This window comes from Camelus bactrianus, chromosome 2, assembly GCF_048773025.1.
Source record: "Camelus bactrianus isolate YW-2024 breed Bactrian camel chromosome 2, ASM4877302v1, whole genome shotgun sequence".
NCBI lineage: Eukaryota > Metazoa > Chordata > Mammalia > Artiodactyla > Camelidae > Camelus > Camelus bactrianus.
The window spans coordinates 24624413-24645034 of record NC_133540.1 but is presented as its reverse complement, the minus strand read 5'-3'; the positions used below and the strand labels follow the sequence as shown (position 1 = coordinate 24645034).

General features: G+C 38.8%; 1 protein-coding gene across 2 annotated transcripts; it reads right to left on the bottom strand.

The window, feature by feature from the left end:
• Positions 1-1758: 1758 nt before the first annotated feature.
• On the bottom strand, positions 1759-19926 carry MSMO1 (methylsterol monooxygenase 1). Of its 2 annotated transcripts, none has more exons than XM_074376964.1 (6): positions 19772-19926; positions 13111-13396; positions 7559-7707; positions 6661-6787; positions 4727-4881; positions 1759-2715 (listed from the first exon to the last, which is right to left on the bottom strand). In XM_074376964.1, exons 2-6 carry the CDS (start codon positions 13363-13365, stop codon positions 2520-2522), a joined length of 882 nt encoding a protein of 293 aa, XP_074233065.1. In that variant the 5' UTR covers positions 13366-13396; positions 19772-19926; the 3' UTR covers positions 1759-2519. The 2 variants fall into 2 exon arrangements, with proteins under 2 accessions (XP_074233065.1, XP_045361499.1); XM_045505543.2 differs by lacking the exon at positions 19772-19926 and adding an exon at positions 16392-16471.
• Between the last annotated feature and the right edge of the window lie 696 nt (positions 19927-20622).

Sequence of the window (20622 nt, the reverse complement as noted above, 5' to 3'; positions counted from 1 at the left end):
AATCCTCAGAGATAAATGTACAACCCTTCGTGCACCTTGAACCTTGAACGTCTTTCTCCAGCTCGGGGGAATTTAACAGCCCGAGGCTTTATATGAGAGCAGAGGAATCGGGAGTTGGTACGAGAATTTCTTTAAATATTGCAGACCCAAGCTTTTCCAAATGTCTAAATGTCTTTAGCTAGATTATATACAAAAGAAGGAAATCCTAGTTAATTATGACATTGTGGACATTAACTCTGTGAATATTCTACCATTCATTTAAATTACAATATTAACTTTAGGCTTTTAACTTATTACTTTAGCAAAATCCAACATAGATAATCCAAGAAACCAAGAATCTGGTAACTTTCTCAAGTACATGCAGATCTATGTACTGTTTTTGTGCTCATCTTCATATTCATTTTTGTCTATCTCATTGTCAAATTAAGATAACTTAATTTAGATAATTTAAAAAGAAGTCTGGCCAGTAAATCTTATCAAAGTCTATTTGTACCAAAAGCTCATGAATGAGTCTTCCTACTTTCTGGGTGGCTGTTAGCTTGGAACTTTCTTTCAAGTGTCTGTCTTATGAGGGGGGAATTTGGGGAAGAATCCCCTAAGATTTTCTTAGAAGATCCAAGTCTGCAGTGTGTGAATGTAGTGGCCACAACCATCGCTTCTGAAGTCAAAAGACTGGCCCCATGGGTCTGGAATAACTTCACCTCTCAGATAATTCCCTAATGTATGAATGGGAAAAAGAGCATCTGCCCTAGAGATTAGTGAGATCGTGCATTAAAAGCACAAGTCAGGGCATACAGTTAGTGCTCAGTAAAACATAACCAGCAAGAAAAGAGAATTAGAATGTACCAAGTTGTTTAAAAATGTTTAGCATCATTTTCAACAGTAGGTGTCACTCTCTCCCCAAGCCGTGGATGGAATCACCTTCCACTGCTAGTTCAGATGCCCGTGAGGTTCTAGGAGTATTAGGGGATGAAAGGTAGATGATAAAAGAACTCCCACAGGTAGCAACAACTAAACAGCACAATTTTAAGTACAGCTACCAAACTGCTGTTTGAGGTTTAAGAGGAAACAAATTTATTAAACACACACACACACAGAAGTATAGGGGTGGGGGGGATGGAAAGGGAGAATGAAAAGGGCCACAGAAGCAGGTACAAGTTAGAAACCATGGTCTGCGGGAGGGTATCCCCTGGGTTCAGTCCCCAGTACCTCCTTTAAAAATAAATAAACCTAATTACCTGCCTCCCAATAAAATACAATAATAAATAAATAAAATATTTTTAATAAGAAAGCATGGACTAGCAAGATACTCTCGGCTGTAATTGGAACCTCTTTAATGTAGAAGTTAAAAAAAAAAAAAAAAAGAAATTTACCAGAAAATGGCTCCTTATTTGAAAACGTAACAGTTTGGTACTACCATATTAAAAAGTCAGAATTACCAACTCTTGATTTAAGCTGGACTCTAGATGCTTGAAATTAGACCAGCCCTAAAAAGTTTAGCTCTATTCTTCCGTCTGTATGTTTTCTAAGTGGAGGAAAAGAGCTGCTTCAATACCCTCCACTTTATTAGGTCAAGAGATTTCCCACAATAGGTAGCCTGATAAATACATGTTGAAATTGCCAAAAAAGTTTAGCAAACAAAACACTTGAAAAGATACAACTATTCCTCTTATTACTAAACTTAATAATTTGGTGATTTCTGTACTTTTCCTGATAAAAATAAAAGGTGACAACTGATACTCAAAGTCGGAAACCAAATAATCAAACAAGATCACATTTATTCAATAGCTCCAAGTGCAAATACAGCAAGTCAGTTCACAAAGTTTCCAGATACAGCTTTAAGGATAATGAAAAATTGCTATACAAAAATGAAAGGGTAAATAGCAGAAAGAAAGCTCAATTTTTTAAAAATTCAAGTAACCTGAAAACCTTTACACTAAAATATTCCACTTACATCAATTCAGAAATGCCTTAATTTAGAGATACCAGAAGTACATTGCAATCAAAAAGGATTTCTCCAAAAAAGAGAATCACCCAGACTGTTCTTGGCGCTGGCTATTTCGGATTCCGCAGCCTCACTCACACTATTTGGATCGGTGTGGTTTATTTAACCCATGGTATTTGCTCTTTAAGCAAATTCTAAAAAGTGTTTAAAATTCAGTAAGAAGCCAACACCACTACTAAGAGTTCTTAAAATGGCCATTATGTATTTAAAAGATTTACAGATCAACTTCAGCTTCCAGCCTATGGTACCACTGGGGGAAAAGACATGGATTAATACTCCTTCCATCACTTAAATCCTTTTTGTCAGGTTAGCAACATGGCCTTTAAAGCTTCCTCATGGACACTGTACTTTAATATATAGAAGTTCCCACTAGGAAGATAATTAAAGGTTGTTAATGTTCTTTTTATCGCTGAGTGGCCAAGACACATGTTTATTTCTGCTCCCCAGAAGCAATGTTAGCTACTAGCTTCAATTCAGGAAAATGTGTATCTTCAGGAAGCTTTAAATGGGGTATTTATTCAGTCTTTTTCTCAGCCTGCTTCATCCTTTCATTGTAGGCAACGTATTGAGAGTCTGTTCCAAAAATTCTATCCCACCATGTAAATGTCGAAGCATAGTTTCCAATGAAGTTCATGTGGTGGAAATCATGGTGCCGAGAACCAGCGTAGAAAGGGATGAGATTTAAAGGGTTCAGAGGAATATCATAACCACTGAAATAAAAATGACAAAGATTATTAATGAAGTCAATACACCTTACATAATCTACATTTATATGCTTGCTAACCAATTCAAGGAACATTCCACTTGACCTAAGTACTTATTTCTGACATGTTTGCAAAAGACAAAAACTCACAGAAAGTGGTACATAGTCTAGAAACCACTTTTAGAAATTAAAAACTTAAACGATGTATAGAAATTAATACTATCCATCAGGGGATGAAAGAGAGGGATTATAATAATGAAATCTTTAGATGTAGATTTTCAAGAATTATTTCTTTTTCTGTTTTAAAGGACCTTTCTCACCATAGTTTGTAATGCTCATAATACTATATATTTACTACTAAATGATATGTAATACTAAAAGATACACTACATATCTTTTAGGAAAAATTATATGAAATTAGTATCAAGCATTAAGAAGGTTAAACCTAAGCATAGCTGTGTAGCAACTCCTTTTAGTGTTTTCTCCTTTATTTCTACACGTCTAAAATCTGATATCCACAATTGTACCTGTTGGAATCACCCCAATCCTTCCCTCCCCTTAGGCTGGAAGAAAAGAGTAATGCAAGGAAAGAATGAAGGAGACACCATCTACCACTTCTCTGCCTAAGACTAGAGCATTCATTTTGCCGCCTTAGTGATTTAGAAATAATTGCTACAATTTCATACTCTGCTTTCACAGATGAAGTAAAAAGTCCCAAATAAAAATGTAATGTATATATAATAATTTTAAAATAATGAAAAACTAAGATATGAGGCATCTGAAAAGGCATGAAATACAAATAATCTGCCACCAAATGCCTCCCATTCAACAGAAAGGAAGCGTGTGACGTACGCGCGTATTCCGAGCAGTCTCCCTTCAGTGCTGGGCAGCACAGAAAGATGGAGAGAAAATATTTACAATGTATGTAACAAACAAGGCTTACGTGGACCAACAGGTTATAAAACATATAACCTAACAGAAAAGTAGGCAAATGATATAAAAAGGTAATTCAAAAAAAAAAATCCTGTTGGTCAACAAGCACACAGACATGCAGCCTCAAGCCTGAAGGCTCCCTGCCCCACTACCGACAGACACCGGTGAAGAAGACTGTGATGTGGGCTGGCAAGGTGCTGGGTGCAGGGAGAGCTCTCTGACAGGTCCTAGTGGGGGTGGGATTGTGAAGACGGGCCCTTTGGGAGGGCAGTTTTGCAGCCCCTAGCAAAATTCTATTTCATTTTCTCAAATGATACATGAATATACTCTCACCATAAAAATGACAACAGCATACACAGATAGAAATGTAAAAAATAATCTATTATTTGAGCTCTTATCCGATGATTATGTTCTCTTGCTTTCTTAAAAATAATAACATTAACAAGATTAACTTCTTCTATTAATCTACTTAGAAAAAAGATAACCTACGACGATGATTAAGGTGGGTGAAATGAGTAAAGGGATTAAAAGGTATGAACTTCCAGTTGTACGATGAGTATGTCCTGGGGAAGTGATGGACAGCACGGAGACTATAGTTAATGGTACTGTACTGTGGAATTTGAAAGCTGCTAAGAGAGTAATCTTAAAAGTTCTTGTTGGTGGGGAGGGTATAGCTCAAGTGGTAGAGTGCATGCTTAGCATACACAAAGTCCTGGGTTCAATCCCCAGTACCTCCTCCAAAAATAAATAAACTTAACTACCTCCCCCCACCAACAAAAAAATAATAAAAAATAAAATAATTTTTAAAAAGCTCTTGTCATAAGAAAAAAACCTTGCAACTATGTGTAGTGGTAGATGTTAATGAAACTTACTGTGGTGGTCATTTTACAATATATCAAATCATTATTTTGTACACCTAAAACTAACATGTCAATTACATCTCAATTTAAAAAAAAGAAAGATAATTATATCTTTATTTATGTCAATTACATCTCAATTTAAAAAAAAGAAATAAAGATAATCTATGACCATGGAAAAAAAGATATTTTATGCTGCCTTCTACCTGAATAGAAACCATAGCTCACCTATGGACATCAATAGTTTCTATCAAACGCACAGTCACCCAGGCCCAGAGAAGAATAACATGATCACATAAAAGCATGATTCCGATGAAAAATCCAGTTCCAAGAATTAGGGTTTCCAGAGGATGTGCATATTCAGCTTCCATTCCAAAGGGAGACTGAAATAAAGAAGAACTGCTTAACACAGTGTGATGGAGAATTTTACATGTCCACTTATTGAAGCCACGGTGCCCAGCTGCCTGGTCAAACACCAACTGAGGTGCTGCTGTGAAGGTCTTTTTCAGATGTTATTGACATTGAATCAGTAGACCGGACCCTCCATAAGGCAGGTGGGCTTCACCTACTCAAAGGCTTTAAAACTGAGCAAAGACTGTGGCTTACCAAGGAAGAAGGAACTCTCCAGACCGCAATACAGAAACCCTACCTGGTTTCCAGTCTGCTGCCCTGTGGGCTTCAGACCCACGGCTGCAGCATCAAGTCTCACCTGCATTTCCAGTCTGTGAGCTGCCCGACCAATTTCAGATTCGCCAGCCCCCATAATTAAAGCCAGTTCCTTAAAATAAATCTGTGTGTACAATGCTAATATACATATATATTCTAATTTATTTATGCACATAGTTTTATAAAACTATATCCTTTCTGCATGTTACAATAGCACAGTCATCCCTCGGTATCCAAAGGGTATTGGTTCCAGAAATTCCCCTCAGATGCCAAACTCCACAGATGCTCAAGTCCCTTATATAAAATGGTGCAACATTTGCATGTAACCTGTGCATAACCTCCCACATAGTTTAAGTCATCTCTAGATTACTTATATTACCTAGAACAATGTAAGTGCTATGCAAATAGCTATGAATACAATTTAAATGTTATGTAAATAGTTGCCCACTCAGACAAATTCAAGTTTTGCCTTTTGGAATTTTCTGGAATTTTTTTCCCTGAATATATGTATTTTTAATCTTCTGACTTGTTTAAGTCACTGTTTGTTTATTTTTGTTGGTTGGGGGTAATTAGGTTTATTTATTTATTTTAGTGGAAGCACTGGGATTGAACCCAGGACATTGTGTATGCTAGACGTGCACTCTACCACTGGGCTATTCCCTCCCCTCTTCCCAAATATTTTTGATCCTCAGTTGAATCCATGGGTTCAGAACTCACAGATACTGAGGGCCAACTGCATATCTAGCCACATATACATAAACGTTAACAATAATTCTCAATAAAAATATCCTTTTGTTCTTATCAAAATCAAAAGGTCTAGGGATGTCCTTAATACAATCTATTTTAAAAACTGTCTTTGATGGCTTAAGGTAAAGGCATTAAACAACTGACTCTAATTTTGGTTAATGCGTTTGAAATTGTTCTGCCAAGAAAGGGATGTTTCGCTGAGCATATCATGTAATCAGGATCAATGTGGATCAAGGAAGACTGAGATAACCAATCCGACAAAAGCTAACAACAAAGTAGTGCCGATAAAAATCACTGTTTAGTTGGGGGGGATTTTGCAGTGAGGTGGAAATGCATTAAAACTAAGTTAGAAATTGTTTTAGAAGTTTAACGATTCAAGGTTTGTTGTTTTGGGATCCCATTAAGTGATCCTAACATCACTAGAGCCTCTACCAAAGTGTCAGGTACCCAATTGTGTCAGGGTAGTGCTCTGGCCCCAAAGACAAAGATGAACACTTTCATGTAACATTTTTCCTTTGAGTCTCAATTTACCATGAAATTAAGATACTAAAGACAGTCTGCAGAACTGGCTCTGTGTGTGTGTGTGTGTGTGTGTGTGTGTGTGTGTGTGTTATATTCTTAACAATGATGCCAAAGGAAAAAGAAATAAAACACCACTGACAATTTTTTTTTTAAAGTCCAGATTTTTTAAAAAAATGAGATTTTTGCCTCTAATAGAAAAAAATGCATTAAATAGAATTCTAACATACCTGAAACTCATGATGAATTTTATGAATATATTTATATATTCTTTTGTGGTGTAAGAGCCTGTGCAGGAAATAGTGCCAGGTGTCTTCAATCACTGCACAGCCAAAGCATCTTGCCAAGAGCATATACCTTTAGGATGAAAATACTGTAATGAGTATAAAATAACTTTTTCTTAAACGATCTAGATTTTAACCTGGGAACACCACTTGAGACACTGCATAAAACCAAATACCAGCTTGATCTAACTGGATATGTTAATCAACAAATCCTTAAAACTGCTAGATACAAGTTGGCTATCTGATACCACTTGAAGAAGGGTTACAGCCTGACCACCATACCCATTCTAATTCATTAAAAAAAAAATTCACAGGTATAAAATTGGAGTTAAACAAAATTCAAAACTTACAGGAATATACATTAATAGGAAAAGTATATATCTATACACTGTGCATCTAAATTCAGGTTATGTTGGGAACAGACAGTTAAATACAAATATTATTTAACACAAATATTTATGCTCAGATAACATCTTTGTGTCTATATGGTCACAACTTTTACAAATCTCACTATTCTTTCATTTTTTTTCATTCATTTAGACTTAAAATGCAATTTATTTTTTCTTGGTATAAGCACATGTATCTGTATACACGCCTATAAAGGATGTTATGGAAACTGCGGATGGGAGAAACTCACCTTCCAATAAAATATTACATTAAAACGTAGAAACATAAAAATGGGGACATTTTAAGTTTCTACTATGGTTTACTTTTCTACATTTTACTTGCAAAGTTTAGAACAAACAAACATTAACCAAACGAAGAAAGAAGATAACCATTAAGAGTATTTTAATTGGATGATACACCAGGACTGAGTATAAAGGTCAAATCTTTATCTACGTACCATCTTGGCATTCTTTCCCAATCATAAGGGATATTGAAATACTCCGTAAAATAGTAAGTTCCGCAAATCAAAGGAAGCTGGATACAAAAGTGATTAAAGAGAAGTACTTTAAAACATTTCCATTGGTTTTCCCATGTTTCTGGTTTATCCTGTGGAGAAGAATCACAGTATTTAGTACTAGCCTCTGCTGTCAGTAGTTTCACCTGGAAAGTAGAAGTAAATTCCTGTTTTTTTCTCTAGTGTTTAAATGAGTCCTGAATTCTATGCTATTTAATGAATCCTATGCTATGTGAGTTCTGTACTATAATTGCTATGTTACAGTAACTAGGGCCCAGGAACCACAACATCTGCCCCCGCTGAGTTCTTGACAACTGTTATCACCACTTTAAATAGGTGAAGGAACCGTGAACAGACACACCCAGGCGTAATAATCCCAGTGATCTCAATAAACCAAAACAGCCCCACAGAATGAACAACGCTCCTATTTGCTGCCCACAGACCGTTTACTTCTTTTACCAAAAATTCCAAGAGGAAGAAAAGTGTTAAGCTAAGATCACAGCTGGGCTCTCCCCACTGCTGAGGTGGTTGTAAACGCAGCATTGGGAGCCTCACTGCACAGGCAACTCGGTCCTTCCGGCCATTCAGTGGTATTCATTCCCAGAAATAAGTGCATTTTTGTTCATGTAACAGTGACAGAATTATAAACTCTGAGCTGAAAGAACTTTAGAAACAAACGTGTCCAGCGGCTCCCAAAGAATGGACAGGTACTACTCATAGGTGGAGAAGTTCACGGATTAAAGTCAAAATGAGAAAGTGAGATCAAGGTGAAATGTTCATAAAACCTCATCAGGTTATGGAACTGCTCAGCAAGCCATACAGAAAAATCTAAATTTATTCAATTTAAAGGGCTGCCCTTAGATAAGAGGAGCTTTTGGTTTTACAAAAAGATGGTCATAATAAATAGTAGTTACTGCTTTGTTTTAAATGTCCCTGCTTAAAAATTCAGAAACCCGCCAATGAAAGTTTTAACCGAACCACAATAGCCCATGGATGGAAACCACTGCCCATCAGCAGAAGCCCAAAGAGGTCAACCACTCTGCCCAGGATCACACAGGCAGTTATTAGCAGAACTTGGACAAACCAAACTAGGTCTCCAGTGCTCCTGAAATTCTTTAGGAGAGTTACCTTCCCTGACGAACAAAACAACAAAAGGAACAGCATTCAACTGGTAATCAATCTGGAGAGCTGGCTCTGACCTCAGGGCTTCTGTGGCATTCACAACTCAGTTTACTCAACAATAAAATAAAGGAATTAGGCCAAGATAATTTATAATTGTCTATTTCTACTCTGACGCTGCTCCTCCAAACTTCCCATCTTTGATGGGGACAAAATGGAAGGAGATAAGTGGAAGAGGGAATAAATGGAAGATGCTGGCTTGGGCTGGCAATGGCATGGTTTTTCCCGTAGAAACTATGATTAACAGATTCGTGGTACCCTAGCTGCAGAAATTAACACAGAAATGAATCAACTAAAAAAAAAAAATCACATGTATTCTGTTTACCAGGGCCATAGACTTCAGAAAGAATGTTTTGGTGTAAATAACCTTGAGGATAATTCCCAGAAAATTATTAAGATGTATGACTTAAAAAAAAAATCCTGCAAGGTCTACTTCATCACTTTTTCATTCCCGTGTGTATAGCGCCCTCACTTAACTATCTTTTCTGTTTCAAAGCAGAAAGTCTTCAGTGTTAGCTCCACCACCAACTTCTTCCTGTACCTTCAATGTTTTAGGGTATCTGCCTTCAAAATGTGTAAACCTGTAATTAGCTTGTACTGATTCTTTGGCTTGTTTTTAACCCCCCTTATAGTGTGAAAACTGGTCCTGATTTACCTTCACAATTAATTTTAGTATCAAAAAAGCCCAAAGCAGGGAACTTAATGGTTGTGAAACTCAAGGAGAACATTTTAAATACAGACTTGAAGCCTTTCAATCTCCGTTTATAAATAACAATTTGATCTACCAGATTATTGCTTGTCTTTTTCTTTCTTTCTCTCTCTCTTTCTTTTGCCATGTTTTATTCTGAAGTCTTCATAAACCCTTGACAGAAAAAGATCTTTCTCTCTGAAAAAGTTACCACCTCTGACCAGTGAGTCAGCCATAGAGGGCAGAGCAGAAAGGCCTGGCCAGCCATACAACCAATCGGCCCTATACATAAACTATTGGGTGACTCATGGCAGCTGGAATTTCAAACACACATGAGAATTTAGACATCCAACCTGAAATTCTGCCTTTCAAACCAGTTCTTATTTCATTTAAAAAAAAAATTGGAAATTTTGTGTTCTTTATTTAGGGTAACAGGTTACCCTCCTTTGGGCCACATCCCATTTTATTCCTTCTCCCTTTACCGCTTGTTCTTCCCTCCTTTGCATTGGAGTCCACAGGGAGCTGGCCCCCTGCACTCCCCCAAGAGCATCAGTGTTAGTACCTGCATAAAGTGAGACTCACTGGGAGGCTACGAAGCAAATAGACGGACCAGAAAGGATGCGTGCAGGCACTGCACCAGACATGTACCTGTCTCCTTAGATGAACACTCCCAAGATGCCTACTTTCTACCAAGACTGTGTGCCCTCCAGTTTCAGTTTGCCATGATTTTTTAGAAAAAGGTAAACAGCATTAGAAGCAATCATGAATTTACCAAGTGCTGATAAATGGCTCCTTTCTTTAATAAGCTGGTCCACATTCTTTACTGGGAACAGTGTCAACCTCATTGGTCTACACATTGCTAGAGTTCATTACTTTCCCTGTTCAAAACTGAGAAGAGGCGCTGCATATATCTCAACACCTTGTCATGCACAGCAAGCTCTCAAGAAACATTTAGTGCACTGAGGCAAATACCTAGAAGCTAGGAGCATCATCACTTTTTTTTAGAATGACAAGAATGCGCAGAACTACCACAATATGTTAAAACAAAACCCTAATAGTCGTGATCAAGGTCTTAGCAAATTAACATACACTTAGGGCCTGAGACATCAAGGGTTGGAGTGAACTGCAAAATAATACTCAAAAATCCCCATAACCTTCCCTTCCAGTTAACTTAAAAATTAAAATTTATAACATTCATTTGTGATAAAACCTCTCCATAAAGTGGGTATAGAGGGAACATATCTCAACATAATAAAGGCCATATTGACAAACCCCACAGCTAACATTATACTCGATGGTGAAAAGCTAAAAGCATTTTGTCTAAGATCAGAAACAAGACAAGGATGCTACTCTTGCCACCTTTGTTTAACATAGTATTGGAAGTCCTAGCCACCGCAATTAGACAAGAAAAAGAAATAAAAGGAATCCAAATTGGAAAGGAAGAAGAAAACTGTCACTGTTTGCAGATGACATGAAACTATACATAGAAAATCCTAAAGATGCTACTAGAAAACTACTAGAGCTCATCAATGAATTTAGTAAAGTTGCTGGATACAGAATTAATAATATACAGAACTCTGTTGGATTTCTATACACTAACAACAAACTATCAGAAAGAGAAATTTAGGAAACAATCCCATTTACCACTGCAGCCAAAAGAATGAAATACCTAGGAATAAACCTACCTAAGGACCTGTACTCGGAAAACTGTAAGACTCTGATGAAAAAACTGAAGATGACACAGACGGAAGGATATAGCATATTGAAGGATCAGAAGAACTAACATTGTTGAAATGGCCATACTGCCCAAGGCAACCTACAGATTCGATGCAATCCTTATCAAAACACCAACAGCATTTTCCACAGAACTAGAATGAATAATTTTAAAATTTTTATGGAAACACCATAAAACTCCTAGAAGAAAACATAGGCAGAACACTCTGATATAAACTGTAGCAATATTTTTTTGGATCTGTCTCCAAACGCAAAGGAAAGAAAAGCAAAAATAAACAAACAGGACCTATTTAAACTTAAAAGCTTTTGCACAACAAAGGAAACCATTGACAAAGCAAAAAGACAACCTACTGAATGGGAGAAAATATTTGTGAATGATAAGGGATTAATATCCAAAATATATAAACAGCTCATTCAACTCAATATCAAAAAAAAAACCAACAAATTAAAAACTGGGCAGAAGACCTGAATAGACATTTTTCTAAAGATATACAGATGGCCAACAGGCACATGAAAAGATGCTCAGCATTGCTAATCATCAGGGAAATGCACATCAAAATCACTATGAGATATCATCTCACACCTGTCAGAATGGCTATCATCAAAAGGACCACAAACAACAAATGTTGGTGAGGATGTGGATAAAAGGTAACCCTCGTATGCAGCTGGTGGGAATGTAAACTGGTGCAGCTGCTGTAGAAAACAGTATGGAGGTTCCTCAAAAACTAAAACCATATGATCCAGTAATTCTACTTCTGGGTTTATATCCAAAAAGAAAACACTAATTTAAAAAGATACATGCACCTGCCCCTCCAATGTTCACAGCAGCATTATTATAGCCAAGATATGGAAGTGACCTAAATTAAGTGTCCATCAACAGATGAATGGATAAAGAAGATATGTATATACACACACACACATATATATATATATATATATACACATATATATAATGTAATAGTACTCGGTCATTAAAAAGAGTGAAATTTTGCCATTTGTAACAACATGGGTGGTATTGGAGGGTATTATGCTTGGTGAAGTAGGTCAGAGAAAAACAAATACTGTATGTTATCACTTATATGTGGGCAAAAAACCCCAAAACAAATAAATGAATAACAAAACACAGACTCACAGATATAGAAAACAAACTAGTGGTTACCAGTGGGGAGAGGGAGAGGGTAGGGGAGAGACAGAGGCAGGGGATTAAGAGGTACAAACTACTATGTGTAAAGCAGATCAACAATAAGGATCTATTGTACAGCATAGAGTACAGAGCCAGTATTTTATAATTTTAAACGGAGTATAATCTATAAATATTTTGAATCACAATGTTGTACACCTGACACCAATATATTGTAAATCAAAGATATCTCAGCAAAAAAATAAATAAATAAATAAAATTTATAAACCCAAATTAGACAAACATCAAATAGAGTTAAGGCACAATTTAACAAATTATTCTTGGCAACTTTATCAGTAATGATCTAGGGCTATGCTAATACAGTAGCAACTAGAAACATGTGGCTATTAAACACTTTAAATGCACCTAGTCTAAATTGAGATGGGCTGAAATTAGTGTAAAATATACACTGGATCCCAAAGACTTATTATAAGAATAAGAACAGAACATATCCTGTTAAATACTCTTAAATTTTGATTACTTGTTAAGACAGTAACAGTAGACATTTACTGGGTTAAATAAAATATACTGTTAACATTATTTTCTACATTTCTTTTTTACTTTTTAATGTATTCTACTAGAAAATTACATATGTGGCTTCATTATATTTCTACTGGACAACCCTGATCTAGAGTCTATTTTGAGCTATGAAGTTATATTTACTTTAAAAATATTCAACACTAATAATACCCATTGCAAGTCCATCATACTCACCTTTTGAATTTTGTACTTTTTCATGTAAGGTATAAATTGAAACAAAAATCCAGGTAAACAGAAGAAGAAATAAAGGAACTCATGAACTATGAGGGATCCCCACGTTGCAATCTGGAACTTTGTGTAATTATTCAACATGTAGTTCCAAGCATTTTTAAATGGTTCCTGCAGAGGATTCTCAGGTAAAAGTGAGTCTACATACTCCACAGCCAAGGACGCTGAACTAAAGATGTTGACACTTTCATTCGTCGCCATTTTTCAAAGCTCTGCAGACAGCCTTATAACTCTGTAAATATAAATAAATAAGTAATAAGCAAGCTAGATAATGGAATTCCAAGAAAACAGGTTTTAAAATCCTTCTGATTAATTTTTAAAATAAGAATTACTAAAGGAGCACCAATCTCTCAGGTCCTAAACATATGATTAAAAACACAAGTCTACAGTATGTCCTCACCACCTCCACTTGTAGATACGATTTAAAAGCCACATGTTAACTTTCAAGAGCAGGATCTAAAGAACAATAGTGGGTAAGGAATTTCAACCCATCTTTAAAGAGACTTTTCAGCATGGTCTCCAAGGAAAAATTTGTAATTTCACAGTTGGGTTTAGAAGTGTCACTTAAAACCAAAAGAATCTATAAAGAAAAAGCCTGCCAAATGTGACTACATACAAATTAAATACTTATAACTGGAGAATAAAAAGACAATTATAAATAAAGTCAAAGATCAAATGACAAACTGGAACAAATATTTCCAAGGATTATGACAAAGGGCTACTTTAAACGTGTGCTTTAGAAAAAGCCTAAGAATCTGGCAGAAAAACGACAAAAGACCATTCACGAAGCTTCACAGAAAAAATAAACGCAAATGCTCACTAAGCAAATGAGCAGTTCAATTTCGCTCACGTAGGAAATGCATACTAAGATAGAATCTTTACGTTTCCTAGTGCCCAGCACCCAGTCACAATATGGGGAAACAGGCGCCACTGTACGCTGTTGACGGGAGGATCAGCCTATCTTTGAGGAAAAATTCAGTATTTATTACAATTCAAAATGAATACACTTTTTGACCCAACAATTTTCTCACTCACTAAGACTGAAGGAAGCATTGCTTACAATAGCAAAAACAAAGAGAAAATAGAAAAACACGTTAAGCCCACCAACAAGAAACAAATTAAATTGTCAGGTCCTTCCAAAGACACACAGCCGCTTGAAAGGAGGAAGACCTACATGTTTTATGTAGAAAGATGTCTAAGATATGGTATAAAGTGAAACAGCAAGTTGCAGAATGTACAGCAAGAGCCCCACTTACGTTTTTGTGAAAAGGCTGTATGTTTTGTCTATGCACTTTTATGCATATGTGCATACTACACACACATATAGAAAATGTACAGAAAAATGCATGTGCATACACGGTGGGGGAGTTGTGGAAAGGAGAAAAATTTTCCTTTCAATTCTATACCTTCTTACATTTTTTTCTATGAGCATGTTTTACTTATATGATAAATAGCTTAAATAGGTCAGCAAATTAAAAAGGAGAAACTTATGAAGAATATCTCTTTCCTAAAAAATATTCACTGCTAGACAATGAAGCAAGGCCCTCAACATTCTAAAGGAACCGGATTTCCACCCCAGAATTCGATATCCAGACAAATTACTGAACCAGGTGGGTGAGTGGTATTTTTCAGCCACACAGTATCCAGAAGTTACCACTCCAAAGTCTTTCTTAGGAAGCTACTAGAAGTTGTTCACCACTAAAACCAAGAAAGTGGGACACAGAAAACAAGAGATCCAACCAAAAGCCAAAATAATTTCCTGGAGAATAATGGCAGGAGACCGCAGCCAGTCTGGACTAGAGCAGTGCCCTTTGCTGCTATACCATGTAGTTCCCCTGATCGTGTGCTTTTAGGAAAGCAAGAGAGTAAACCAAAGAAGAGAACGCCTTGAGATCCAGGACATATGGACCACCCCACCCCCTCCAACTCAAGAGAAAAGCAAAGGAAATTTTAAGGAAGACAGCGAAAGAAAGTGCCAGGATGACAGCTGGATGGCAGGCCTAGAGAAGAGCAAATTCAGACTGGAGAAAAATGAAGATCTCCCAGAGGGACAACTCCAGGGAAAAATTGGAAAGGACAGATTATCTCCTATGATTGACCTTATAGTAAAGTGTACCATGGGAAGAATATGCAATGGGTGTAAAGAAAGTTAAGCAAATGAAAATAATAAGGCAATTATTAACTTTGGAGAAAAACAAAAGCAAAAAAAATGAAAGAAAAAATAACATGCATTTTAATGTTTTAACTGTGAATAATTTTTACATAGGCATAATAACATAGTCTCTGAATGCTGTTTTAAGAAAAAACTGTAAACTAACCTTACCGGAAAGATGGAAGAAGGGAAGGAGAGAGGATATTGGTGTAAGAGCACTAAACCTTACTTATCATGATAAGAAAACAGTTGCATAAATGTTTACAAATGTTATATCCTCTTGTTGAATTGAAGCCTTTGTCATTATATACCACCCTTTTGTCTCTTATTACAAACTTTGTTTTAAAGTTGATTTTTGGTAGGGTGGGTATAGCTTGGTGGTACAGTACATGCTTAGCATGCACCAGGTCCTGGGTTCAACCCACAATACTGCCATTAAAAAACAAAACCAAAAAAAAAAACTAAATAAATAAAAAGTCAATTTTGTCTGACATTAAAAAAAAAATTCACTGCTGTTCCTAATTTATGAACTATGATGGATCCCTCTAAGACCAAATATATTAAGCCTCAGAAGCACGCTTAACAATGCTTAAAACACCCCCCTCCCCTCTCCCGCCCCCCAAATCGACCTCTTATCTTAGATGCTGGAAGCTCAGCCAGGTTCCTCAGGACTCTGAACTCACTCTGCATCGTTACTCGAGTCCCACTCATTCTCAAATGACTTACACCAGGGACTATCGAGTCACAGCCTGGGCTCACTCACCGTCTCCTCTAAGTCCAACTGCTCCTGTGCCCTCATCCTGCCTCATCAAGAACTTGTCCCTCACTCACCCTTTCGTCTGTCCCTCTTCACCAAGCTCACCTCCTCAAGTTGAAAAACATCCTCAAGTCTTCCTCTCTTGAGAAGTTTTCCTGACATCTCCCACCTCTCCCCTAAGCCACTGTCCCACTTCTTTTCCTCTAAACCAACCAACTCTGGTCTCAAGCCTCCGACTGCTTAATTCTCACCTACACAACTCACTCAACTACAGCTGACCTTTGATGGCACAGGTTTGAAATGTGCAGGTCCACTTACACTCGGATTTTTTTTCAATAAATATATTGGAAAATTTTTTGAAGATTTGCAACAGTGAAAAAACAGATGAACCAGAGAGCCTAGAAATAACCAAAAAAAGAAAAGAAAAAGGTATGTCACAAAAAATGTATCAAATACATGTAGATACTAGTTTATTCCCACCTAGGCACGAAGCAAGTGATATTTCATATAAAATTAATGTGCTATATTTCCACACTGTTTTATAACTTTGCTTTCAAAGAATTACATTACCATACAGAATGCCTCTCTCTCTTCTACCTGGAGAGACTGTACCAGCCTACCATCTCAGGTAAATGGTTTTTTAAAAGGTAATGTCTCCAATACTGTATTATGAATATAACTAAAATTATGCTGTAAAATTTTATAATGGTCATTCATTAGTTATAGGCTGGGCTACCGTGAAGCAATCGTATCGATTACACCAGGAGACCACAAAGCAATCACACTGCGGCTTCTTTGTTATCAAAGCATGAATCCTTATACCTGCAAATAAATCTGAATTATTACCACATTATCTTTTCAGTTTTGATGTGTGGTGTTAGTAATCTGTGTAACACCTATAGTGTTTTGTATCTTATAAAGACAATGTTCATGTAGGTACTGACAGACCATTCATCTTGTAAACAGACGATGTAAACTTAACAGTATTAATAAATACAGTACAGCAAAGAGTAAATGTATTTTCTCTTCCTTATTTTTTAACATTTTGTTTTCTCAACTGTATATATTATTGGTAAGGCTTCGATCAATAAGACTATTCGTAGTTCAGTTTTGGAGGAGTCAAAAGTTACGTATGGATTCTCAACTTCCCAGAGGGTTGGCATCCCTGAGTTGTTCAAGGGTCAACTGTATTTGCAGTCTGGCTCCCCACTCACACCAAAACTCCTTCAATCTCCTAAATTACAAGATAAAAATTGTTCCAATCCTCATTTTTCATGAGGTCATTCCCAAATCTGACAATGCTGAACCAACACCACTGATTAGCTATGTGACCTTGAGCAAGTTAAGTAACTTCTCTGAGCCTCAGTCTTATTATCTTTAAAATGTAAAGAGTAACAATAATAACTAGAGGATGGAATCTTTTCACCATGCATGTGTGTATCCCATCACCACAATGCACACTTCAAATATCTTACAATTTTATTTGTCAACTATACCTCAATAAAGCTGAAAAATAAGGAATAATAAACATAATAGTATGGTTCTTCTAATGGGTCCAAGAACTAATGCATGTGAAGCACTTACCTCAGGACCTGACACACAGTAGCTTCAAGAAGCGAACAATTATGAAGCATTATCTACATGCCACTGTGTTCTAGGGTGTTACATGCTCTGTGCATATTAAAGACTTTAATCCTTACCACCCTTTTCGAGGTGGGCAATTTTATTATCCCCATTTTACAAATGAAAAACTGAGGTGTAGAAAGATTAAGTAACTTTCTCGAGACAGAAACGCTAAGTGAAGGAGCCTGTATGCTCATCCATCGTGCTATCCTGTGATCCTAAATAACAAAGCACAAATTAATATTACAGTAAGAGTATTCCACATAGGCTGTCTTCATTTTCACACTGCCCATCTATTCTCCAGCCATCACAACCTGTTTCCTATTCTAATCAATGCACTGAATTTACTCTTAATCTAAGGGTCTCCTAGCTGCCAGATCCAACAAACATTTTTGGAGTTTTTTTTCAGCCAATCTGTGAGATTTGATACTTCTCTCCTTGAAATACCCTCCTTTCCTGATTCTTAGGATTCATACGTATTGACTCTGATTCAATGTGTGCTACTATGAGCAGCCACTGTGCTAGCTGCTGACCTCACCCTGACTTCAAAACATAAAACCTAGTGAGGAACACAAAGAAGTAACCAGACTGTCATAAAATTTGTGACAAGAACAATAAAGAGGTGGAAATATCAAGTGCTAGAACAGAGAGTTCTAGGGAAGAGTTCTAGAGAGAGATGCACCTAAAATCAAACCTGGAGCATAGAGGGGAGGTGACCAGATTAAAAGAGTAAAGTAGGGTTGGACAGGGGAACAGGGCATGTTTTGAGTAGAGACATCAGATCCAAAGACTCAAACAGGAGATGAGAAAGGATACAGAACTTTCTGATTTACTATGTCTGTGGTACAGCTTCTGAGAAAGGAAGGCTCGAGAATTGAGGCTGGAGAGCTTGTCCCAGGCATGCTTTTTTAATCCCTTTCTAACTATTCCAGATTACCTGGAGTTACCTTATCTGTTCCCAGTTTTAAGACTACGGCGATATCTACAATCTCTCTAGGCCTCTCTCCTAAACTCCAGGTACTGGTTATCCAAAAGTAATTTCTGCTTCGACGGTTCACAGGCACGTCAAGTTCAACACGTCCAAAAGTTCTGCCACTGCTCCCTGCAACCCTGCTCAAAAAACTGAACTGGCCACACCACCTGTTTAGTCATCTCGGAAGTTCTTGATCTCTGTCTCCGCTGCCTGTGTTAAGTCTTCAAACACTTTCCCGATTTAGAAATAACTGATTTAATTAACATTCAGACCCAAGGGAGGGAACCCAAGGGAGGGAACCCAAGGGAGGGAAATGGATACCCTTCTGCCAGCTGAACAAGAGCAAACAATCGGAATTAAAGAGGAGAGGGGAGGGGAAATAAAGACTGAATATCTTTTCCTTTTCTCAGCCTTACACAACCAGACTCACTGGAGTCCTGCTACATGCTCGGACGAAAGAAATGTAGTCGTTTGTGGATTCCCCAAGAAACTTATAGTTTAGCTTTCTGAGCGCGCCAGCAGTGTCCGCCCTTTGCCGAGCCCGGATCGCACCTCCAACCGTGCTCTTGTTAAACCTCCCTCTAGGACACGAAGCCAGCAACCCTCTCAACAGCAGACAGGGCTCGCCCGTTCTCCAGACCTCACGGTTTCAGGTAGCGCCTTCCCACGGATAAGGGCCTAGGCCTCTGCTGTCCTCCTCGCTCACCTTCTCTCTCCCACCCTCCGTATTCCTACACGATGGGCTCTGACCATCCTGTGCTTCGGCCGTCTTTGCCCACGAAACATTGTCCCTTGCCAGTACGGTTCTCTGCTCAACTCCTATTCATCCTTCAGTACTTTCCTCGGATGCCCTTCCCCACCGCACGCCCCGCCGCGCATACAAACAAATCTTCTTTTTCTTTTTGTAGAACTCTGGTCACTCTGCCACCCTGTGTTGTGACCACTGTTCCCGGACGGCTGAGGGCCGTGCCCCGTTCCGTCACTGAGGGGTTTCACCCATTTCCACCCGCACCCGCGCCCGCGGCCAGACGCTCTATCCTGACTTCCATCCAGACCTCCACCCGCGGGTGCTAGCCGCGCCCCCTCTATCCGGGCCCCTCACCTAGACGCCGCACGGTCTGCCGCCACTGCCGCCTCCGCCGCCGCCGCCGCCGCCTCGCGAGCTCGGCTAGGCTCTAGCCGCTCCAGGGGTAGCCAGTTCCTCCCGCCGTTATTGGCTTGTGAGTGCCCTGCCCCGCCTTCCCGGCGCTGTGATTGGTCCGTGCGGCTGACGGCATCGTGTGACTCAAGAGACCGGAGCACTGGCTGCGAGGCCATTGGCTGCGCGGATGGAGTGAGGATCGTGAGAGCTAGGCGTCCGGCCAGTAGCAGCGCCGAGGCGCCTATGGGCGGGAGCGCGCGGCCTGCAGAGGAGGACGGACGTGAGACCGCGAGGTGTCGCCTAGCAACCTCGGCCCCGCCCCCAGGCTCCTGCGCGATCCGGGAGGCTGTGGAGCGTGGGTTCTTCGGTCGCCGCGCTCGCTGTGTTCACAGATCACCCTTCCTGCTGGTGCGCCCCGTGTTTAGACCACCCTCTTTCCGGTCCGCAGCCCTAGTACCCCTTGATAACCTCTACCTGTACATGGGACTTGGGGAACTTCAAATGCAGCCCGCCTCCACTTGCGGACGGGAAGCCGAGGCTCCGGGTTAGGAGAGCCTGGACGCGGCAGCAGACCTGCAGCTGGGCTCGGCCGCCTCCCGCCCTGGAGTGTGCACGGATGGGAGTCACATACGAATTTAAGCTTTCGCTTAAGAGGGTACCACTCGGTCTAGTTGAAGGCACTTTATATATACAGGATGCTGTCGTTTCTCAGGGCTATGCTAAGACTGGCTCTCCTGCCTGCAATAAGGGGCCAGCAGCTCCTCCCCCACCCATCGATTCAGGTACCATCTGCTTTAGGAAGCCCCTGTTTG

What these genes read in the sequence shown, in the direction of transcription:
- MSMO1 (XM_074376964.1), bottom strand. Translation starts at nt 13,365, where the DNA reads ATGGCGACGAATGAAAGTGTCAACATCTTTAGTTCAGCGTCCTTGGCT. An exon ending in AAAAGTACAAAATTCAAAAG is followed by an intron (nt 7,708 to 13,110) that starts GTGAGTATGATG and finishes TCTTCTCCACAG; the next exon opens with GATAAACCAGAAACATGGGA. An exon ending in TGGGAAAGAATGCCAAGATG is followed by an intron (nt 6,788 to 7,558) that starts GTACGTAGATAA and finishes TTCATCCTAAAG; the next exon opens with GTATATGCTCTTGGCAAGAT.